The sequence below is a fragment of the Oxyura jamaicensis genome, chromosome Z (genome assembly GCF_011077185.1).
Source record: "Oxyura jamaicensis isolate SHBP4307 breed ruddy duck chromosome Z, BPBGC_Ojam_1.0, whole genome shotgun sequence".
Taxonomy (NCBI): domain Eukaryota; kingdom Metazoa; phylum Chordata; class Aves; order Anseriformes; family Anatidae; genus Oxyura; species Oxyura jamaicensis.
The window spans coordinates 53,141,238-53,166,248 of NC_048926.1; the positions used below are offsets into that span (position 1 = coordinate 53,141,238).

At 39.9% G+C, this 25,011-nt stretch overlaps 1 protein-coding gene across 6 annotated transcripts in view; it reads left to right on the plus strand.

Annotated features, from left to right (window-relative positions):
* Nucleotides 1-25,011, plus strand: part of NRG1 (neuregulin 1) — a 292,955-nt gene that overhangs the window by 249,650 nt on the left and 18,294 nt on the right. For all 6 annotated transcript variants that reach the window (XM_035309952.1, XM_035309949.1, XM_035309950.1 and 3 more), the window contains 2 exons: nt 13,011-13,140; nt 19,690-19,748. In XM_035309952.1, coding sequence (XP_035165843.1) covers nt 13,011-13,140; nt 19,690-19,748 — 189 coding nt within the window. The remainder of the gene's footprint in view (nt 1-13,010; nt 13,141-19,689; nt 19,749-25,011) is intronic.

The following is a 25,011-nucleotide window of genomic DNA, read 5'->3' on the forward strand; positions in this document are numbered from 1 at the left end:
AAATAGCTGCCCTTAGCCATACAAGCATTAATAGAAAACTGTGCTCAAAGGACCACTCTTCATTGCTGCTTGTAAATAAAAGCAGATAAATCATGCAAAAATGTCAGAGAGGAGAAGGACCCACTCTCTCTCTGTCTCTCAGTGGGATCAGTTTCTCATTTCAATCAAGTCATAAGTGACTGTGGCAGATAAATCCTCCTGGCCTGTTTGCCCTTTTCTCTCAAAGCAGACTCCTTGCACAGTAAAATGCAATTTCATCCCACTCGGTGAGTTTCATAAAGGCCATGGAAATTAATGGCACTCAGGGGTCAATCGCTGCAGTGCTGGGAGAGTAAAAGATTGTACAGACACTGTAACTGAGCTCACCATTGGCATACCACCAACACAAGACTTTCATGTCATCAGTTTTAAGTCAAACTCCTTGCACATTTCATTGGTGCATTTCTCTCTGAGTCATTGCTGCCATGGCATTGCCACTGCAGGTAACTGAAAGCAAGGTTTTTGTGGAATGAAGCAAGATGCTTTGGGTAAATGGAGGAAGATAATTAGTGTCCTCTGCAAACCAAATGCGACTGCCACAGCTGTATTTGTCATTCAGGTTTTGTGTCTTGCTGACCAAGGTTAAATAAGCTGACACAGGTTTCTGATTCAACAGGAAAGTTGAAAAAGATACAAAGTCAGCTTTGTTTGGATGTAACAGAATACCTTGAAGAAAGCAAAAATCATTCCGTTATGCCCTGAGATACTCAAATGCTGTCTTGTCTGCATTGACCTTGAAATGCTTTCCAGTGAGGAAATGCATCCTATGAAAGGGCACGAACATAGGGTAGGTTTAGGCTAGAATTGCTGTTGCTACTTTACATCCACCAGGGTCTCTTTGATGTAAGACTTACCAAGTCTGCAGTGGTGCAAATTGTCCAGAGGGGCTGCAGGGGAGGGTGGAGGGCAAGAAAGGCATTGGCAGTGATGCCCCCAAAAGCCCCCATGGCTGCAGGATGAGCACTGGCCGTGGAGGCACAGGGATGCAAGCACTTCAGGGGCACAGCCATGAGGCCACCACATGTAAGGCTGGTGCCCCTTTCCCCCACACACCCCTCAGCCCCAGAGAAAATCAGACGATGACATGTGGCCTGCAAAAAGGCTCAGCCCGGTCTCAGTATTCCTAGGACTCAAAAAATTGGTCGTTTGTGAAATCCTCACCATCTCCAAGGTGGGTAATTTTCCCTTTGCAGTTCACTCTGGGTACAGTAGCTGAGGATCCTTTGAAAACAGTACTTCAAGGCAGCTTTGCAGCAGATCGCACTGTTTCTCAGACTCCAGTAAAATGCTGTTGCAGTGCTACCAGCACGCAATGTTAGCATAATCCCTGCAGTATTCAGTTTCTTTCTTCAAGCTACATTTCAGATTTCACATGAAAGGAAAAAGAGAAAGCCTAACTTCTCGGGCTGTAATACTAGATAGACTCAAATTCTGGAAAGTAACGAACCTATAAAAACACTGAGAGAATATATGAGAAGAATATTTTATATTCTGCTGTTCTCTTTTTAAACTTATCTCAGGATTTTGAAGGCTTGACTCAGGGTTCTTGAATGTCTCAGACCACAAATCTTCTTGCCTTTGGCTCATGCTACAGGACAATATTTTTCAATAAATAAATGCTAAGCCTGCATCTTCTGTAACTTCATGAGAGCTCCCACTGCTACTGTCAAATGTTTGCTTAAAATGTTCGTTCTGACCACTTGATAGCTTTCCCTTTCACTGATCTGTGCCAAATTGCTCTCTTGTCCTGAAGCCCTTTAGGAATTTGTCTTTTTTCCTCACATTAGAACAAACATGGAAAAAGATTGATACATCTTTTTCCTTGATCTTGATACATCATGTGCAATCGTGGCACATGAAGCACATCTTGCTAGGTGGAAACAACACCTACCTTCACTGGGCTAGGGTGCACAATCCTCTTCCAGGCCATCCTTTGGACTTTGTCAAATTATTGGCTGAAACAGAGAGCGTAATGTCGTCAGCATGGCAGGATGATGGGGGCAGTCCCCGGGGTCTCTTGTGTGGGGTGGTGGATGGCAGTTTCCTCAGACACCTGCAGGAGGCAATGACACATTTGAGACTCAAACGTTTCATTAGCACAGATTTTTGCTTGAAGGTATGCGTCACGGCACCACAAGACAGATGCAGCAGTCAAGCGACTGTAACAGTTCAGTCTGTATACTAAAAGGAGATGGAAAAGCAAACTCTCTAAAAGATTTAGTAATTAAAATGTGGTTTAATTTTGATACAAATGGACTCAAGTCTTTGGAGCAAAGGGATTGCTCAGAAGGTCACTAGTAGGATACCACGTGCACTAAACCATGCTTTCTTTCTCCATCCCTCCAGTGGCTTCTCATCTCATTGCATGCCTACCTCCTCTTCCCTCCCATTCTCCCTGTAGATGTCAGTTACCACCAGAAGCCAGTCAGCAGTTGGGTGCACTGTCCATAAATCGCTGTTCTAAATGGCCACTTCACATGGACCTCCCCTGCCTGGAGGTGTTCTCTGCACAACAAGCACCCTCATTTTACTTGGAAAAATCTCTTTTGTGAAGCATCCTACAGAAAATCTTGGCTATCATCATGCAGAGTTCCCCAGTGTTTTCTGGTATTTCCAGTGCTTTCTGGTATCCTCAGTGTTTTCTGGTATTGCCATTTCTGTGTAACTCTGTTCTTGCCCTTTACATACCCTGTGAGGTCTCTCCATTTCTGACTGGTGTTCTCCTTGACGTTGATGCACAACAGTACCTGGGATTTCTTTATAGAAACAATACCACTGAAGAGCCCTTTCTAAGTTGTAGAGTGAGGACCAAGAATGGCACTGACTTAGTAAAAATCGTTTACATTTAAAAGAGAGAGCTACCACGTGTAAAAAAGGTGGGGTTTTTTTGGTTAGCAGTTTTCTTCAAGTGGCTGTATGTGGACTGTTGCCACATTTCCTCTCTTAAACAAAGACCTTGGCTTTCTGCTGAGAGTATGATGTTCATCCAAACTGCAAGTTCTCCTTCACTCTGACATTGCCTCTTGCAGAGAGGGAGGGTCCCACTCAGGGAGTTGAACCTTTCTCATTCTTGCAGATCCATCCCTTTTGCAGGTCTGTGTCTGCACAAATACACGAGTATGACAGTGACTCCACTAGCACAGCAATTGCTTGGAATCCGTTAGCATTTCATTATAAATCTGATTTTTGACAGATTTATAACCAGACTGTAGAAATTAACTTCTGGAGGAAATGTGCCATTTAGTCTCAACATGAACACATTTTATTTTTCTACATGGTTGTATTTTTTCTTACTAGACTTTTTTAGTGGCTAGAAAAATAACATTATGCTTGTTTTAATGTACTTCTTTTAAAGTGAAAAAAAAAAAAACAACAACATTTTCATAAACATTTCAAAACTGTCTGACATAGTCACATGTTTATTGCATAGTCTTCTGACATTTTTTTAGAACAGGTACCAATTAAATGACAGTCAGCATATCAGCACATTAAAATGTAACTTCAGTGAAGAAATAGTAGATGAATAAAATAAGGTTAGCAGGTAAATAAAGAGACAGATAAACCAGTGCTGTTGACAGATGGAAGGCAGCCCTTCCCGTTGCAATAAATATACTACTGTTCATTTTTACAAGACCAAGTTGATAACAGATATTAATTAAGGACAGCATCTCATTGCCTTAACAGTAACCTGTGGTTTTGCTGTGGAGCTGGGCTAGTGAGCCCAAGGTGAAGTACCTCACACCTCTTGCAGTTGGGGAGACTTATGAGAATACATTAACAAACTCACCTGCTGTGATGAGTGGAATTGTGCCACATGGCACAACAGTAGCTCAGGTACCAACACCCACTTCTTTCAGGCTGGTTTGACAGTTTCATAATTCCAGGCTGGAAATCAGGGAAGGAAATGAGAAAAGTCTTCTTTACTGCAGATAGCACTTTCTTTGATGGGAATCTCAAGTGTTTTGACAGTTTGCTGTAAAAGGACCCCGTTTACAGAATCCAAAAGCTCTCACTGCAAGCAAAGCACCTGGTAATGTTGTTCTCCACCACTCCACTCTGGAGAGAGATATTCCAAGCAAGAAAATGTGTTCTTGAGAAAAGGTATATCCCTTGACTGTGTTGGTGGGTAGCAAAGTGGTAATTTCCCTGTGCACCCACCCACAGAAGATTTTTCTCCTGGGTCTCAGTGAGCAACAGAGCTCAGGAGGCTGACTTGTCTAGTAGAACCTATGTAAGAGACCCACCATCCGTTTCTAACAGCTTCTAATACCATTTTCCAAAGGGAATGGTTCATTTCAAATCTAAGGAGTAAGTCTGAACAGCTAGAGAACAAGACAACTTTTGTGCTGGTTGTATCTCAGAACTTGTGTTGTACTATAAAGCACCTTTAAAAATTCTGAGGCCTTGGAAATCTCTGCTGGAGTACAAATATCAAAGTGATCTGACAAATAAATTTGAGCTTCAGTGCATTAGGAAGGAAGCTGTCTTCAGTAAGAATTCTTGTTCTATATTTATCTCCCATACCTCCCATTGGAGGCCCTTTCTAGTAATGCTTTCTTACTGCAGGTATCTAGGAGACATTTGTCAATCTATAAGAAACCTTTTGTGTTTTCTGAGAGATGTTGTGTTTGCCATATCTTTGACTCAAAACGAAGGCATATTTCTATAATAATCTGCGGTCTGCTGTTCCTCACCACCTGCGGACCTCAGGCTGGTTAAAGAGACTGAGCTGTTACTGCCTCAGGGCCAGCCTTGGGAATGGGGTCTGGGTTGAGGACATACTGGTAATGGCTTCAAAATCAATGAAAGCATGTTTCATTCTGGAATTAGTAAACTGGCAAGTGTTTTTCACTACAAACTACACAGCAGAAGACAGGTTAATGCCTGCCCAGGGATGTTGTACTGGACATTCAGAAACAGACAAAGGTTGCAGACACAGATCCTTTTAGCAAGCCTGTTTAACCTGGTGTGTTTTAGTGGGCAAGTTTTGCTTTCTAAAAGGCTGAACACTTAAGGCATTGTGCTAAAATCCACTCTTCTTCAGTAAAACTTTTTAAAGACATCAAGAAAAAGCATGGAAGACAATGTGACTTTAAAATAAGCAGGTACTTGAGTACTTTCTTGAATTTGGGTGAGCTTATGTGCTCAGTTTTAAGCGTGTTCTTGCTGAAATGCTCTCCTGAAGAAGGGTTCCTGACAATATAGGATTATCAAGTTGACTTTGTATGAAATATCGTTTGTGCTTGAAAGATTTTGTGATACTTTTCATAAGCCGCTGAATAGACTTTACAGTCCCTGAGCAGATAGCACTAAAGAAGTGAAGAGATGGTGCACTTATCTGAAGATGTGTAATTGCTATACTTGGAATTAATAAGAAAAATCCTTCAGTGAAAAGAGGAACAAAAACAGACTTTGACTTACCTTGTTGTAATGGGATGGAAGTATATCAATGCTCAATGTGATAAAGAAATAGATATGTCTGTATCACTCTGTACTCATCAAGGCAAACTTGATGGTGACAGTTGGAACCTGTAACACAATCCTCTGCCACAACAACTATCAGGAGCAGGAAGACAGCCCTGCTACTTGAGCTGGGACTAACTGAGGAGGGTTAGATTTTCTTCTTTTTTATTTTAGTGATCTTGCTGCACAGACAGCATGGAGAAGAGCAGGATGCAGCCTCTGAGGCAACACAAGCCAGGACTATTTTGCTGCAGTTTGTTGGCCGCTAAGGCTTTTCCTCATGGTGGGACATTCTCTGGAGCAGCAAAGGCCTCCTGCATATTGGATACAATTCCCTATTGTGATATTTGCATTCAGCACCTTATCTGCAGTCTGTTTTAATCAGGGTCTTTAAGTCTTCAGACCCTCCCACCAATTTCTGGCATTTTCAAGGTTGTTTGGGAGTCCCCCGATAGCAAAGGCCCTTCCCTATCTGGCTGTCAGTTCAGCGTTCCTGTTTTTAGGCCTGTTTTTCCCGGTTCCTTCGACACACATTTCATCTGTGTCCTCTTTCCTTCAATTTCAGCTGCCCCTCCCTGCTACACGCACATTTTTCCTCTGGGGACCCTTTAGTCTGTCACTGCCTCCTGTCTTGCCACTCACGTGCCCCCTCCCTAGGTGGGGAATGTTTTCTGAAGGCCCTTCCAGACCTCTTGCAGACACTTATCACATCGCCCAAAGGTGAAAGCTGACATTCTTCATGGCACGGGGAAAGTGTGCTTTGTCTGGCAGCCCAGTTTCAAGCAGGTCTCTCTGTGCACCCTCATTCTCTTCCACAACCCACATTCCCTCCCTTTTATGAAAAAAAAAAAAAAAGTACTGTGCACAAGCATTTGCTAGGAGTGATGAGCTCATGTCCCACCTGATGCTTTTCTTCAGAGCAGTAATTGCATTCCCTCACAGACAGCTTGTGAGCTGTGTGTCCCCGTCCATATTCTGTCCCATCTCAAAATTAAATGAAGCAAACGTGTTTTTTTTTTGTTGCTGGGTTTTGTTTTTTTTTGGTGTTTTTTGGTGTTTTTTTTTTTTTTTCATGGCCAGGCTGTCTTTAACATGTGTCACCTCTCGACCCTCTGTGGTGAGCCAGATGCTGTGCAGGTCTTGCCGTCGCATGCCTGCCAACTGGGTCAGTCTGTTGGGCTATCAGGGAGGAAGCGATCTGGTGCAGTGAACTAAGTGTCTAAGTGTCTGCCTTTTGTTTTTCTGTTTTTTCATTATTTTTTTTTCTTTTTTCTTTGCTTTGCTAAGCCTGGATTCATGAGGGGAAGCCACTGCTGAGCCTGTGTCAGGACTCATAGAAGGAAGAGGGACACGCTGCTGTGGTTCAGCGAGAGTTTATGTGCTCTCAGTCTTTCCTGAAGTTTCTATCTTGCAGACCCAGTGATTTCCTGTTTCCTTCTTGCTGGCCCTGATCTTCATAGAGATACAGCCAGAGTAAGAAAGCATTGTCTGAAGGCCAGAGAGTAATTCCCCTAACTTGTAAGCGCTCAATTCCAGCTCCTGGCAAAACAGCAGGCTCCTTAAATGATCTCATGTGAAGGTCCTAGGAATCTGTTTTAGTGTCTGATATTTGTGAAGCCAGTTTACTGTATTACATCACCAAAGCAATGTGAAAAATTCTGAGCAGTCTTATGAAATGGACCAGAAAAGCCTCCAACAGAGATCTGGGAGGTTTTGCCTGAGTTTCTTTCATTGGTGGTAGCAGCGTTTTTTTATGCCTTTGTTATGTTCAGAGCTACCTGGATGCAGGTCCAGCTCTGGAAACAGAGAAAGGACATGAAACACATCCTTCTACATGTCTGGTAAAATGGAAATTCTCCTCTGTTCAAATAGAAGCTGTTGTTACATTGGTCTCAGTTTCTGGCTTCTGTTCTCTTTGAAGGTACCCATCTAGTTTCTGCTACCCACAGTTATGCTGGAACCAGCGGGTTTCCTCATTCAGTGCTCTACAGAAATGCAGAGCTTTCCGCAGATGCAAGTACCTCTCCACACTTTGCAAGTCAGGCTCATTAGGGATGTTGGAGTAAGTAAAGAGTCCCCCCTACTCAGTGGAAAGAAAATGTAGATGGTTTAACTGAGACACAGAGGGATTAAGTGTGACAGCCAAGGTTACACAGGAAATCAATCTACCCTGCAGATCAGGGCTGTACATCTTTAAACTGCCCATCAGCAAGTCAAGAGGGAATTGTATTGAGCTTTTAGTGGAAAGAATGAGGTTCAAGTGAGGGAATGTGGATTAGTAAAGCTGTGTTTCTTTTGGGAGCACACACTTTGTCACCCTAAAGCTGGCTTGCATGCTCTCCTGCGTAAGTGCTCTCTTACCCTCCTTCTCTCTGCCCCTTCCACATCCCATGCAGGTCCCTTCCTATTCCATTGGTAAGAGCTACAGCAGGCTTTGCTCAACCCTTAGTTTCAGACAGCAGGGATAAGGAGAAGTATTTGTTTTGTTCCTCCCCAGTAATCTGCTCTTTTTGTTCACAAGAGGAGACTGGAAAGATCTCTGTCTACAGTCCAATGAAGTGGCACATTTATGTCTCATAAGTGCCCTTCCAGTGACAATGGCAAGCTGTCCTTTGTCCTGCAGTTGCCACTGAACTTTGTCTCCCTTTGGTCATAAGCATCTCAGCTGTCACCTTGCAGGACTTTGAGTGTGTCCTCTGATTTTACACCAGCTTTGCAGAAACTCAGTTCAAGGAGGCACAGATACTATTCCATTTAGGTTGCAAAGCTGTTCCTTCTCAATCTGTACTCAGAGATACCTTAGGACTCCTTCCAGAGCCTAAGCCTGAGAGCCCCACTGCCGTAACCACTGTACTTCAGAGGGGGTCTATGGAAAGCAAGAGAGAGAACGAGAATGCATTTCTCTATTCCGGGACAAAAACAGGTCAGAGATCCCCCAGGTAAGCTCAGAATTATGTGAAGTGGTATCTGTCTGATGCAAAATAGTCCTGAGGTAGTTGTACCGCAGTAATTCATGTTTCAGAGAGTAGATTTTGGAAAATGCTCTATCTATTTCTCTTTTTCTTAAAGGCTTTCGGCAGTTCCCTTCGAGGGTAACATATCTTATTGTTCTTTACTGCCAGGTGAATATTTGCATTAGTGCAGACTTTATTCAGACTGCCTGCAGTTGCTTTTTAAGTATGGCATTTCTGCATGCAGAAAAAATAAATAAAATATAATATAAAATAAAATAAAATATAAAATAAAATAATAAAATAAAATAAAATAAAATAAAATAAAATAAAATAAAATAAAATAAAATAAAATAAGAGTGTGTAGTATTTTCAGATGTTATCTTATGCATGACATTTTCAAATTTCATTATAGCATGTAATTTAGACTTTCAGTAAGCAAGGGGTTCAGTGCAGGACTGTGGAACATACCAGCTTGGCTAGCTTGTGCTTGTGTAGCTGAAGGAAACATTACAGAAGAGAAAAGAGGTATGAATTTTGGCTAGGTGGATAAAGAACAACGCACAGATCTACAGCTGTGCTTTACCTCACCCCTGCTGGTCATTCCCACTATACATCCTCCAAGCCCCTCTCTGCTAGAGAACTATGGAAATGCAGTGTTTTAGGGGTAGTTATGGGCTGTATGGAATGGGCTCTGATGAACACCTGCTCTCGAACACCACATTTCTTCCGTTACGTGGCTTTAAGTGAAACCCAAAACCACAGTTAGTGTTTCTTGTATTTAATTTGTGAAATAGTCTTACAGTGCATACACTGAATACTGGCTTTATGCCATAAAAACTGTGCATCCTCTGCAAAGAAAAACTAATACTAGAATTAACTCCCTGGAGACTTTTTTCTTCCCTTCACCCCATGCAGTTACAAAGCTCAGTCAGACTGGGACTACAGTGCCAATGAATCAGTAATGCAGAGAAAATTATTGTGCGAGATTTATACAATGGTTTTGAACATGTGATGCCAAAAATGAAGGGTAGAGACACCCCTCACAAATACGTGTAAAGCCCTTATATCATGGGATTTCTCTGAGAACTGCAGATTATTCCCATCTCTACTAATCAGTTCAGAGCAATTGCTGCTATCCAAAGCTCACTTACATCAGCTGGGAAATAACTGTTACTTTGAAATTCCACTGTGATCTGCTTTTGATTGAACGGCTGCTTAAAGAAAAAGCAGTAAGCAAGATGATGAAAACAATTATAGATAGCTATGAGCCCACTTGCTACTATATCTACCTTCATAATTCAATTTAAAGCATTCCATTAGCCAGCAGGGTAGCAGTATGGTTTTTTGGCAGAAACACCGCAGACAATATTGTTGGTTTTTTGTTTTGTTTTGTTTTGTTTTCACTCACAAATTAATGCATTAGCTTTCTGAGCTCAAGGACATCCTCAGAGTGCTTGTCTCTCCTGTAGAATGAAGTCTTTTAATGAGGCAAAAGGACACAGTTGTGGATAGGCTATAAGTAGGGGTAAGCTTAAAAGTGAGTTTACCTGCTACAACTCACAAATGCTTCATGTGTCTTACTGTACAGATGGGATTCACTCACTCTGGTTTTGTCATATCTGAGGTCATGTTATGCCTTATCCTGTCATGTCAGGCACCTCCTCTGAGCTAATAATCAAGGTTCCTCTCAAGTCAGTGAAGAGGGAAGGGCAGAAGGTAAAGCTCCCATCCTAAGATTCATGTCAAGGATGGTGGCCAACCCACAGACACCAGGCGTAGACGACCCTTCACTGCTGAGCTGATGGCAATCTGTTGGCCAGCCTTTTGTCAACATTGGGTGCAAAGTCCTGTTTCAACCCAGGCTAGTTGAAAAAGTGTCAGACTACTTTTAAAACATGACCCCTTTTCCTGCCTCTAGACAAGGCATAAATTTATCCTGATCTGAGAGGTTATACATCATGCTTTGAGGAGCCATGAGAAAGGAATTTGTTTTTTTGAGGAATTAGTACCCTATGTTTGTGTTTCATTAGCACTTAGAGGCCCCAGTCAAGATCAGGATCTGGTGAGACATGACACAATGGGTGGGTGCCATAGTGAGAAGCAGGGAGAGCTTGATTTTCAGAAGAGTTCACAAGAGTGCTTTTCGGAGCACTTTCGGCCTATTGGAGGAGAGCACCCCATGCCAACAAGGCATCATGAAACAAAGAAAAATAAGTTGGCCTGCTGGTGATGGTTAGCAAAGTAGGGAAGGGGCTTGAGAGACACTAGCTGTACAGGCAGAAAGGATTTTGATGGAACAATAGGGGGGAACTTAAATATACCAGAAACTATCTCATATCTCATTGAAACAAGATGACTAAAAAAAACATTCAAAAATGATGAAAACCAAGGTGGCCCATTCTCCTGAGTGCTGAGTTCTAAAAATTCAGTTTTACTTGAAAAAGTATAAGAAACACATGAAAACTGTATTTGAGAGGGACTACTTCATCCTTATTAAAAAAAAAATAAAAATAAAAAAAAAAAAAATCTCAAAATGTGTAAGTGGTATTTGTTAACAGCTGATCTGCTAAAAGCATGTTTTCTTTGGATTCAGTGTGCACAGCAAATGGTAGAAAGTCATGCATTACCTAATATAAACATGCCCTTTGAGTGCTTTTCATGTTAGAAAAGGCTTTAACATCAGGCAACTTTTGTGTAAGTATTTACAGCTTCCTAGTCAACTCCAGCAGAATCAGTCAGTAGATGAAACAGTTGTTCCACCTCAGGGCAGAAGTTATCTTTCAGAAAAAAAATAATAATAATAATAAAGAAAAGGAAATAAAATAATAGAAAATGAAACAAAAATACTGGGATGTGTTTAGCTCTGTAAGAAAATCTCTTATTTCTGTAGGTCTGGATGTAGCTAAAAAAGGACCATATTGAAAATGGTCCTTGAACCACATTGAAAATTAGGGAACCTTCTCAAGGGCATAAGCTTGCTTTGCAGTTAATGTGGACAGACAGACACTGTGTTTATCCAACCCACTGGGAGGATAATGTGGGCAGCTTTCTGTGGGCTGTAAAGAGGGTCTTACAACTAAATGATTTATTTTTAGACAAAAGTCAAGCAAAGTGAATCTAACCTGAATGACTTGCCAGAGATCACACAGCATGTCATTGTCATGGTTCCTGAGATGGAGACTGACTAGTTTCCAGGCTTGAATCATGCCTATCCTGTTTCGGCAGTATTCAGGGAAAAATATTTATAGAAAAATGTATCCAAACTGTATGTATGGGGTTGCTGCACCAGCGGCTGTAATTTGGGTCTGCAGCTGCAGCCTAGCAGGTGCATGCCTGCCTTAAGTTTAATCTGGCTCATGGAGGCAGTTTCACAGCCACAGAACAGGGTGAGGAGCTGATCCCTGCTGCCATTAGCTTGTTTAGGGCAACCTCAGGTAGATCACCTCACAACAGGGGTTACCAGCAATGGCTGCAATGGGAACAGAGTGAATTTTTGAGCACTCCCTCTCAGACAGTACTGCTCCCTTTGGCCCAAGACACATTCCTTTCATTGACAGACACTACACCAGCAAATCCTAGCGCGGTTTTTTTTTTTTTTTTTTTTTTTTTTCTCATCTTACCCTGTCAGCCTCCTTAAATATTGCTTTACCAAACCCTGCTCCTGCCAACCCTAGGTGTTCTCTAAATATAGCAGGTAGCAAGGTAAGAAACACTGTAGGTACTTCCATTTAATGGCAAGTTAGACACCTAGTAATGTCTAACAGAATGTACTAACTTCACACAGATAAGCCCATCTGCAGGAGTAGCTAGGCTAGCCTCCAGTTCAAGGTCTCCTTTGGATGCAATGGTGGCAGTCATATGCGTAGTAAGGAATAATGCTTCCAGCCTCTTGCCCTCTCCCTGCCTTGTACAGATTCAAGGCAGAGCAGCAACAGTTCTGTGCCAGACCATCCGTAAACAGAGAAATAGCCATGAGGCATTCAGTCAGTCATCCTCTCCTCTGGTAAAATGCAGAGGCTGGACTGAGTGGTTCAGTCTCAAGGGTTTGATTCAGTTCTATATTGGGCCACAGAAAACACCTATTTCAAGGTAATATCGGGAAGGAACCTCATCCAGGGCCTCACTTTATTACTGCAAGCAAAAATGACCTATATCAACAATGCACTCAGAGTTCAACAGCCTGTAATGAATCTCACACCCCCAAATCACTTGAATGATTAACACAATATAAGTAACTGCATATAAGTCACACACATCCTGATTCAATGACATACACCTGAGTGTTGCAGAAATTTAAGGTTGCATGATAGACTGGAGCTAGAGAAATACTGCCTTCCTCTTAGGCTAGGCGTGGCCTTTGAACTCCACTTTGTGTATCAGTTAACAAAAAATGGTATCAAACAATTCATAATTGTGGTGGCAGCAGATAGAGAATTCACTATACATGCCAGATACTCCCTGGCCTTATGTCTTCCCTCACATACAAGTACACTTACCAGACAGGAAAAAAGCTTACGCCATTCTGATCTGTATTTTCATTTTGTCTTTTTCCAGCTACTTCTACATCTACAACTGGGACAAGTCATCTCACGAAATGTGATGTAAAGCAGAAAGCCTTCTGTGTAAATGGGGGAGAGTGTTACATGGTTAAAGACCTCCCAAACCCCCCAAGATACCTGTGCAGGTAAGAAATCCTCTTTGCTTATTCTGGCTCCATAAATACTTTTTCTTTAAAGAAGCACCTGAACAATTTCTTCTGCTATACTTGTGGCGTTAGATATTTCTTCTTTCTTCAGTATATGGATATGAGGCATATCAGAGGCTAACCAAGAAATCTTTCCATGAGGTTAAAAGGACAACAAGCCTCATTGATATTTATATGGCATGAAGTAACAGTTTAAGCCAATGGGGAAAACAAACAAACAAACAAACAAACAAACAAAAAACCTGTGTTGGTAACTGCCTTGTATAAGTGACCTTTCTACATGACAAAATGTGGTTATTTTTATTGTATGCTGAAATAACTAAACACTTTCTGATCAGAATGGATTCTCAGCTGGATTTTTTGCTGTGGTGTTAAATGCATAAAGAGCAATGAATGTAAAGTCAGTTGGTAGAGGTTACTATTTCATCTGAGGATCTTTGATTCAGGAAGACATATGAGCATGAGTTTAGTTTTACGTGTTGTGCTTGTGCACATTTCTCAAGTCCTGGCCTGCACTGTAGCAGACTGTTGCAATAGTCCTTTATTTTGGAGAGCAGCCATCAAGAACTACAGCATCAGAGTACACCTCCTACCTGGTATCACATCATGCAGTATTTACTTCTGGAGTTAAATCAGTCTTAGTAAGCTATTGCTTCTCTCACTTCAGAGGGAACTCGGCATTAATGCCTTGGGAAACATCCTTGGGATCTAGCAGGACTGAGTGGAATGAAGGAACTTTTGTGAGGATGTTGGTTTGTTTCATGCAGATGAGAGAGTGCTCAGCAGAAACTGTTGTCTGTTGTAACTACATAAGTTTTCAGTCTTCTCTGGCTAAAAATCAAATAACAGTACTTGTAAAGAAGGCTGTGATGCATGAGTGAGCAGAAGGTCTATGATACTTTCATTAGGCAAGAAAGTCATAGACTGCGTGGCACTGTCGTTAAAAAAATCTACAATGTTCTGCTTTGTGAGTTTTCTTTTGTTTTGTAGATTGATGCTACCTGCACTTTATGAGCTTTGTTTTGCTTTGGTTTTTCACAGATTGCACCATTGCAGAAAGTGATGAATATTTCATTGATTTTCAATTTGTTTTTAGTTAAATTAAATATGGAAAAATTGCTGGCTCTGGTGGGCTGGTTGGGAGAGAGAGAAAGTTATGTTAAATTTACATGATCATTATACACCAGCAGTACAAGATGAGCATTCTGTTAGGACACACCTGGGCACGTACCAGGGCCTACCTCCCTGTTTTAACTTCTTATCCAAAAACTATGCAGAAAAAAAAAAAAAAAAAAATGGCAGCAATATTTGGCATCTACCAGATTTGTTAATAATTAGCACTGTCTAGACAGTTTCAGATCTACCCAATTTTCATTTGTTTGGGAAGGTGTTGTTTTATATATATACATATATATATATATACAGGCAGAGATCTGACTGTGTTTGTTCTTTGATGTTATAGGTTGGTTAATTTTTTTAATTAATTTTCTCAGATATATTTCAATGGAATGGAGTGTTTTTTTTTGTGTGTGTTTTTTTTTTTTTTTTTTTTTTTTTCCCTTGTAGACAAGAAATAGCTCTTAATTCTTTGTCTGGAGTTGAAAGAAAAGGCAATTCCCAAATTTGGCAGATGTACCTCTCTCTGGGTGGCCCAAGACCTATTTGGAAAAAGCATCAGAGCTGTAAAATCAGAGAGGGTGAATCTCATTTACTGTAAAGCAGTGGAATAGGATTCTTATCCCGTGGACAGTCAGGGATGCTGCTACTTTGCAGGCATTTTGCGATGCCCTCTAATACTTGCCAGAAGTGAAACTTTGTGTTATGTAGCAAAACAAGATGCAATATATAGCAACATATGAAATGAAAGCCTGAGTACTTGAAAGTGGGTGTGCTGGGAAACTGAAAAGACAAAATACAGTTCTCGTTTCATTAAAAATACAGATGTCTACATTTAATTCTAGTATTCCAGTGTTAATTAAAATAAGTATCTATCCAGTACACATTGCCTTCATTGTTCTGAGAAAATAAATCTTCCCCCAGAACATGCTTGTGGAAACAGAATGCTTGAAATATGGTGCTTGCTCTTCATATTTCTGCCTCAGTAGCAAGTTCACATTTTTCCATATGGTCCATCTGTTGAAAGCAAAAACAAAATTTCTAAAGCATGAGCCATATCATTCTAAATTTGTTTTATCTCTAACCAAAAAAAAACCATGACTCAGATTCACAACAACCATGGAATTTTCCAAGTTGGGTCTCTGATTTTGTAAAAAAAATAAAAATAAAAAAATCTTCTGTTAAAATCTAGACCTATGTATTCAAAAAACAAAATCCTGTTGTAAAATACATGGTATAATGATCCAGACTGGATTTGATTTATTTCTCATGGTTCCTGGTGCGAACTTCAAGAAAATTCTTTGCTTTTAAGAGGTAACTTGGTGAAATAGTCAAGAAATGTGCAAAGACTTGCTAATGCATTGTACAGCTACATCTATGGTTACATGTATGTTTCCTACATTTATTTTAATTATGGTCCCAGGCTGAACAAAACAATCTCAAAACATGAAACATGAAAAAGGAAAGTCTGAGACTACCTAAGTAAATTAATGTGCAAAATCTTCAGACATTTCACAGGAGCATGAGTCACATTTGGAAAATGGTACAGACTTAGGAAGCTTGAATGTTACTGGTGGTACTGAGGTTCTTATCTCATTTCTGTCCTGTTGGAAATGTGTCCACCAGTCCAGTGAAGACAAAAAATTATATAGCTTCTTCAATAAATGTAAAATTAAGACCAGAGTCCCTAGCATTTCCTTCTTATCTGAAGAAAAATGTATATGAATATAATAACTGTTATGCTTTTATGGTGTTCTTTTGAAGAATTCTACCATGAAGGCCTTGATGGTCTGACTAATTGATTCCTTACTAGAAGAGATCATCTTTTCTTACTAAAGAAATGAATTTACTTCCAATTTTCACTGGATGAACATAATTCTCTCTAATTCTCCTGCCTTTCTTAACAGAAAAAGAGTGAATTACATTTTTTTAATGACATAGCTAGTTGCTATCCCCATCTTCATTCAAAGGCTTTGATAGGATAGAAATTGACAGAAAGTTCTTGAAAATCGTGAAAAGAGAAAAATTGTTTCAACAAAGCTAAGAAAAGCTCTGAAGTTGCTCATTTAAAAGGTAGAATGGAAATACCAGTTCTGACATAAGCTATGAAACAGCCTACTAAATAAATCTTAAAAAAAAAAAAAAAAAAAAAAAAAATTACCCTACAATATATCTGCTTATAGGCAGTGAATGAAAAGTAACTGTGAAGTTCTGATCCATTCAGCCTTTCCCTTCCCACCAAAAAACACTGATGAAATGCATTTGAATTTCTGAGAAGTGCCTTCTGAGTGCAAACAGATACTGAACCTTTTGAATACCGAATGTAGAAGAGAAGAGCAATTATTTTATCCTCCTTTTGATTCTACCCAGTTGATACCACAATAAGTAATCTCACTAGTCTGTTTTTTAGGCCAAAAGGAAACTATAAGGCTGTAGTCATACAGACGTCTATTTGTGTAAGGAATCATTGTTGCCCTGGTTTGCCTGACTCCAGTTTTTGCTGGTGTCCTAATAGAAAACTGCAGGTGGTTAATGAACTTTATATATATATATATATATATATATGGAAATTTTGAGTAGGACATGTTTCCAAAATGACACCATTACAAGTGTTTGTAAGAGCACTGTCTACAGGAAACAACCTGCCAAAGAACTCCAGAAACCACGTGGCATTTTACACCTGAGCTATGAAATGCCTTTAGCATTCACACAAAATAATAAGAAGAAGGCTCATCTCATCTCTTGTCTCCACTGTCCCACCCTGGACTTGTTCTCAGTGGCAAATGCTGTAGTTCATTTGCTGACAATGGTTTTGGTGCAAGTACAAGCACAAGCACATCTGAAATCTTTTCAGCACCATCTCAATGGGACTGACCCATCTTAGTCTGGAAGCAATTTCAATGTTTTCTACACCAGGGCTTGAGTTCTTTTCATCACCTCCACAGCTGCACCAACATCTGAAAGCAAGCACAGACTGAAAAAGCAAACACCATCAGCCAGTGGCGGGAGCAAAGCCCAAGAGTTTTAATTGCTATGCTTATTAAGGTTGTGAAGGGCTGGGCCTGAAGAACAAGATGGAGAAATCCTGGTGAAATGAAAGGTGGTGCACATGCAAATGCCAGCTTTCCAAGGATAGATATTTAATGAGATGCACAAAATAAAACTGAAATCAAGGGGGTAAAGCATTTCATTCTTAATCAGTAACATAGATCAAAATGCAGTCTTCTGTCAATATCACCTTTTCATGACAAAATTAATCCTTGATGTGTTTTTCTCCACTGAATGTGTCTCCAGAGACATTGTGTGCTTATCAGAAGTTATGATCTTGGCTCTGAAGAACGTTGGCTCACTTCCTTAAAAAATATATATCACTACAGGAAATCACCTCCAAAGAGTCATCTACAGATACCCACAGCAAACTCTGCTACACCAAGAGTAAACTCTTATTATACCAAAGTCATTCCTGCACGGTTTATTTGAACAAGATACTAGAGTTTGTCTGACAATGGTCATCTGCTAATCAGGCCCAATTTTAATTCACAAGGCAATTCTGATGAACAGAAGAGGCAGAGTATTGTTCTGAACAACTTTCATTTAAAAAGGCTCTTCATCCCGTGAAGAGTAAATGGTGAGGTGGTTCGAAATGGAAGTTAGCACCCAGTCATCAGCAGCAGGAGAGAGGGAGATTCTTGCACCATGGCAAAGCTCATGGAAATTGTCAGAAAGACAGACAATGAAAGTGAGATGGATTCAAGGAAGTAGTTAGCAGGTTATTAAAGTCTATGTGTTGAGTAAGAGTGCATAGCAGAAGAAGGAAGAAGACTGAAGTCTTTATATTTTTAATGTGGTGGAGAATCATTCAGACTTGGATCAGAAGTACAGGATCTTACATTGCTATGGTAACATTTTGGGGGCAAAGAGCTGAGTTCTGCCTCAAAATCAAGAATAAATATGAAGGAAGAGTTGACAGCCAGCAGCATAAGGGAAGATAAGCAAGGAATGGAAGCGGAATTGCTTCACTGTGACCAAGGGGCAACCTGCACAGAAGACCACATGAAATAAAAGGGCAGACAGCTATGGAGCTTCCAATTTTGAGAGCACATCTGCCCAATTGCCTTACCTGTTGGCTAGACTGACTCATTTTCCTTTTGTCAGCCATGTTAAAGATACCTCCTGCCTTTGTGTTTCACAGTGTCATCACTTTTTGGATTTTTTTTTTTTTGGCTTTTCTGTGATTGCTGTTTTAACTATCTCCCGTTTAAGAAAACTACTCAAAAACACGACTTGTCATTACAGAATTAGGGAAATGATGGTATTTTCATAGCTTCTGTATAACTGCAACAGTATAAATTGCAGTTATACAGCGCATTGCAAATTTTAAAAACTCAATCTGATCCCTTCATGACGTGGAATAAGCAATGAGTTGATTCACATTTTTGCTAGGTCTTCTTTTTCAAAACAGGCAAACCAAAAGACATCCTATTTTTTTCTCTGGTGGATTTTTTGCAGTAAATTTTGTGAAGTGCTATCTTCCAGAAAGATTACACTTTCTTGCCCCTTTTCTGGTCATTTTTCACTAACACCTAACCAGGAGGTCATTTAATGCACTACCATCTCCATAGGCCAGCAGATATCAGTCTGTTAGTGCAGTAGTTTTGGTGTACTATTGCTTATCACGTTTTTGCCCTTTAGGTGCCAACCTGGATTCACTGGAGCAAGATGTACTGAAACTCTGCCCATGAAAATCCAAAAACATGAAAGTATGTTAAAATAATCTGAACTTTGCTTTCTTCCCCAACTACAGCAACAAAATCAATAGTACTTGGTGTTTTCACAGTTCAGCTGGAACCGGCCTCTTTACACACTAATTTAAGACCTGACTTTCAAAAGTAAAATCTGTACACCATGGCATTATTGACCTCCAAAATGTTACTCATTTGTGTGATTTTTGATCTTTCCATCCGTTTGCAGATGCATTTATTGCACACACTGGCAGCTTTCTTGTCTGGGAGACTGCTGTAAAGTGCTACTCTAAAAGAACAAACTCAAGGAGATGAGTAATGTACAGATCTTGTGTCCTTGCTGCCTTGTGGAAAGTGCATCCTAAAAGCAATTTGTGAATTTGAAGTGGTGATTTTCTCTTTTACATATCAAACACACTTTGATCTGGATTGGTTTGGTTTTGGCTGGTTTTTCTGGGGGGAATTTCATGTTCATTTCCACAGAGCAAATGAGTTGCTCTCAACATCTTGAGCTGTTTTGACAAACTAAACCGAGATTCGGTTTCTGAAAGTGAACTCACCAAGTCATATCAGTTCACACTGAAGGAGCTTCTTTCTTAGCATATATTCACCTCTTCTCTTTTCTCTGTTTTTTCTCTACCATTTTTTTTTTGTTTGTTTTTCCTCTCAGGTGCCCAAATGAATTTACTGGTGATCGCTGCCAAAACTACGTAATGGCCAGCTTCTACAGTACGTCCACTACCTTTCTGTCTGTGCCGCAGTAGAAGCATGCTCAGTCGGTGCTGCTTTCTTGTCGCTGCATCTTTCCTCCAATATTTTTTTTTAATCTTTAACTAGATTTGTTGCCTAAGGCCTAATATTGATCGTCTCTGCTTGTTGCATGAAAATGATAACAAAAAGCAATTGCAGTACTCTCCTGGATTGTTTGGCATTGAGGTTATGGGGAAATGCAAGACTTAGGAATGCTGTGAAATTAACACTGAATGGTGTGGTACGGACTTCCCACTGACATCAAGCACTGAAAGTGCGAAAATGGCATTTTGAAAGTCTCACAATTTAACTTAAAAAAAAAAAAAAAAAAAAAAAAAAAAAAAAAGCTTTTAAAAACAGGGCAGTACTCTGTCAGTAAAGGGATGCATAGATGAACTGTTTATCTATGAGTTTTGTTTTTGGAACAAGTTAAAGGTAATTGACGTGCTTACATTGTTACTAATGAGCACATTCTAAACAGGATCAAAGTGTTCTTTCTTCTCATTGTCCAAGTTTCAGAGCAAAGAGAGCACAGAAAGAAAAAGAAAAGGAGGGAAAATGGAATCAACAATGGGGCTTGAAGTATTTATTTGTGGGTAACAGGTGCAAGAGATCAAGTATTTCAAAGCCAGATTAATAGCCCAAAGCAGTGTAGCACACATGCGCACACAGAGCAATCTATGTCAGACCACTGGGAGAACCAGCACTGCAGTCAGATCATCTTAGAAGCTTTCCCATGGAGGGACAGGTTAATTATTATTAATTGTCAGTGCAAAAACAGAAAGCACACTGAATATTTATTGTTTCATTGGCTATAACAAAGTCAAAGGTAACATTGAAGAAAATTGCTTAGATCTTACATTTTATTTCATGACTATTATTCATAATTAATTGTCACTGGCATCAGAATGTACTATGATCTAAGATCGGTATTATAGGAACTATTTTTCTGATGGATTGCTTGCCAGCATGGAAATATTTCAGAGTCTATAGGCTAGCTTAATTTCCATTAGTACATAGGACAAAAAGCTGTTAGCATATGCTGGACATTTTGGAGCCTGAAGAGATGCATAGGTTTTCATATAGTGATGGATGAAAAATGCCCATACATAATTCATACTGCTCATCATAGAAGCTACCCATGTAAATCCCAAGGGTGCTGACTGGAGACCAGACCTTCCAGCATTCATTTCTGTATTTTATCCTCCTGTTTTAAAAGCTTTATTGGTGTGAGTTATTTTTAAAACATCTCTGGTAATGATGAATTTGATTTTTTTTACGCCATTACAGTGTTTAAGTTTACCAAGTGTAAGATTTAAATGGCTTTTTCTGTGTATTGTGATGAAAAGCACAGTAATGTTTTTCTCATCTTAAAAAAAAAAAAAAAAAAAAAAAAAAAGTTTTAAACGGAGGTACTATAAAAATAAAATATCCATTGATTGCTACTGAACTTACCTGAAAACTGTGGTAAAATTATATGTGGATCATAAATTAATTTTCCTACCTGGAAAACATAGGGAGAGAGAAAGGTGGGTTTTCCTTCCTCGTTAGTTTTTTAGTTTCCTAACTCTGGCTGGGATTTTTAATGGCATCTTTAGGTAGCAGACACTGAGCTGAGGTTTTCTGAAGTTGCTTCCATGACAAAGGCATAGCTGCCCTCGCCTCGCAGCAGGTGTTATGCTCAGCGATAAGCACTTGAGACAGACCAGTACACCCCTCTTTGAAATGCACTTGCAGAAGAGCACACAGCTACATACTCTGAGAACCCCAGGCAATGGCAGTCGGGCCCAAGCACTTCAGCCTACTGTGCATCTGCATTATAATGTCAGGTTTCTTAAATTGCTACAAATCTTAAAACAACACTGTTGGAAAGAGTCCAGCAAGAGTACATTTATATTTAACCAGAAAAATCAATGAAGAAGCATTTGTATGACTTCTTATTATTACACCCAACACAGTCAAAAGGATACATTTAAATGGGGGAGGGGAGATAATAATGGGGGTTTTCTTCAGGCAAACGTTGTATTTGGGGCTGAAACGCAAGCTCATATTTTGCACCAAGTGTTGCAGGTAATTAATTTAATTTAGCTCTGTTGATGAAGTTTTTGCAAACTACAGAGCAAATCATAGTGTTAAAGAACATAAGTGCCATAGGAAACAACAGTGTAAATGTGAACTATACAGTGATATGTAATTGTAATTGATTTTAGAAGGGTCTTTTTTCATTTGGAAAGAAAGGTTCAGTGGGGTTCTCTGCCAAGTGTGCCTAATATGTGATAAGCTGTTGCTATCTTCAGGCTTCATTGCTGAGAAAAAGCTAGCTTCATAAATCTGCCCTGGAGTCTTGAAGAGTCCTGAAGTTACAAGTTTTGCTGAGGGCCTTTTGCAAGGTCAGAGTGAGGCCAATGGTCAGCATTTTGCAAATCCTCCGCCCCAACAGGGTGCAAGGGTAACTGGTTTATATTGGCAGTGATTTGATTAGCCCTGGAGTATACAGTTATCATGATGCTCTAAAAACAGGTTGAAAAAGAACGCAGGAAATTAGATGAATGTCCATTTTAAGAAAACTTCCTTCAAAGAAATGGCTTTCCTTTTTGCCAGTGGAAATTTCAGCATAGCTTATGTGATGAAGCCTATTGGAAGGCACATATTTACATTGACTGTCCATTGGCATCCAGCTTTGCAAACACAAAAAACCATAGAACAACCTGTTGTGGCCAAGAGGTGATGGCTGTTGGAGTCCCCACCACCACAGTCACCTTCAGCACTACATCTACACATTTTATCCCCCGGTGCTTCCTACTGCTGCAGAACAAATGAAAATCAAGAACAAACTTTGCTAGTTTTGCTCATCCTGTACAACTGTCCGGTAGACCCTACAGCATCCTTTCCTTGTGCACAGCTATCACACCTGCAACCCGGTGTTTTCCCGGTATCCTTGATCTAACCAGTTTTTCCAAAGAGGAAGTGCAGATGTGAGAGACACATATGTACAAGCAGGTTAGCGTTGTTGGCCAGGAGTTCATGCTGCACCCAGAGGTGCCAGGAAATACCAAAGCACCATCTGTCTTTTTGCTGCAGAGGCTTTGAGGCTCGTGGGTCCACTCCTGTTCCATAGGATATCAGAAGGTGGTCCACAAAAGTGTTGCAAAAGTACGTCTGTTCCATGCAGATATACTTGCCCTATTCCAGTGTCCACACATTCACTCCTTTGAAGGCAGGAAAGCAAAGTAAATGGAGGAAACTAGAAGTAAGGAATTAACTTTAAAAGTGGAGGATAATTTTTATGTAGCTATGCATGAGAGCTCTTATATCAACACTGTGCAGAACGATCCTTGGAGTAAGAAACTCTGGTGGAGCCTTGGATTGATGAAAGGTTGAAGACACTTCTCTAGAGCATAATCACAGGTAAACTCTTTGTCCTTCCAAACATCCCAGATGGGCCAAGGACCCCATCCAAAGGTCTCAGTGACTCACTTACTTCATTGGCTAATAGTTTTATATATGCATGTTGAATATAGAACAACTTGGGTGTACTGTGAGCAGCCTCAGGCATGAATCAGATGTGGTCTCTGTACTCCAGAAGGCAAGCATTTCAGTGTGGGACACACGTTTAACTTGTGTCCATTTCAGATCTGCCATCTTTAGTGAGCAAGAGGGAAAATTTCAAGAGGGAATATTCTGTTTGGATAGCCTTTGCCTCATAATTTCAAAATGTACTTGGCTAAGAAATTACAGAAGGAATCAGGCAAGAGTTCAATATGATATTCTAGAGGGATGACCACAGCTCTGCTGTTATACCTTAACAGCCTCAATTTTTCAGTGTTTCCACACAAAATACTGATCTTTGTAAGTACATTTTCCAACCCTTCTGCTAGTTCATTATTTCTCAGTTTCTCTACATTTCTCAAATGGTCACATCTCTGTGAGAGTATGAGGTAATCTTACCTGAAATTTTCGTTTTCAGCACCCTAAATTGTGCTTTTCAGCACCCTAAATTGTGCTTTTAATGTGCTGAGACCAAGACTCCTGAATGACACAAATAGATTTGAAAAATGTTGTTGTCTATCTTCTGCCCAATATTAAGGAAGACATTTTTTTCACTATAAACTGCTCAGTTAATAATTATGAAATGCTAAATTTGCTATGATATAGTTGTCAAATTAAGAAATGACATTTTCTGAAGTCTGATATTCAATCTAGTTGTAGGATTATATTTTTGCAGGAGCCATAGGACTTTACATTGCATGTTCACAATTGCTTTTGTAGCCTAAGTACCACTGAAATGAACCAAGACATAAGATCCAGAGTGGATCCTAAGCCACAGGAAGAAAAAACATCCTACTCAATCAGAGTTGGCCAACCTGTAGGGGTTCTAGTGTGCAAGTTTGGGGAATTTTATTTTTTTTTCCAAGTTAACTAAGAGGATTTTCCAGAAAGTCCCACGACCCAGAGAACACATTTAATAAGACAACTAAATAATGGCCTAATAAACACTACAGCTTGATGCTTCTGAGGTGAAATTGGTCTCCCTGGAGCTCTCTGCTGCTGCATGAAGTTCATTCAAGTGGGTCGTTCCCTCTGTCAGGTGTAAGGTTTCCACACAGACCTCTACCGTGCTCCTCACTGGGCAGTACTGTGCCCCCATGCTCCCACCCACCTAACTCTATAGGATGGCCACCCCAAAATCTTCAGTGCATAGCAGCTGAGTCACACTTCTCATGAATGTATCATATAACTCTAGAGAACCTGTTCCAGGATTTGCAGGCATCATATTCTGTAGATGCTAGATGCCAGTATTTCCAATGAGTTGTAGCTGTAAGTCACTTTGGGGGAAAAAAATACATCCCAAGCATTATATCTTCCAGTTATGCTCTGCCAAAAAAAAAAAAAAAAAAAAAAAAAAAAGTCTTTTCATAGAATGAAAACCGAGTTGTTAAAAATAATTAATTGCATTCCTCTTTAGAGCGCCTGGACAAATATTCAATAAAAAAATACACATTGTAATCACATCTTATAAATATGCAACAATATTGGATTAAATAGGAAAAGATCAAAAGTGATGATCTGTTTATAAAATGAAAAGTGCTGGGATATTCTGCTTTCTTTTAATCATGTCTAGGCAATGTAGCTAGGAATAAAAAAGATAAATAAGAGCTATATGCTACCTAGGTTTGAATAAGTGGTGCATGTTTCTTCAGCATGTTTTCTTGTTAGGGCCTCAGCCAGAATATATTCCCAT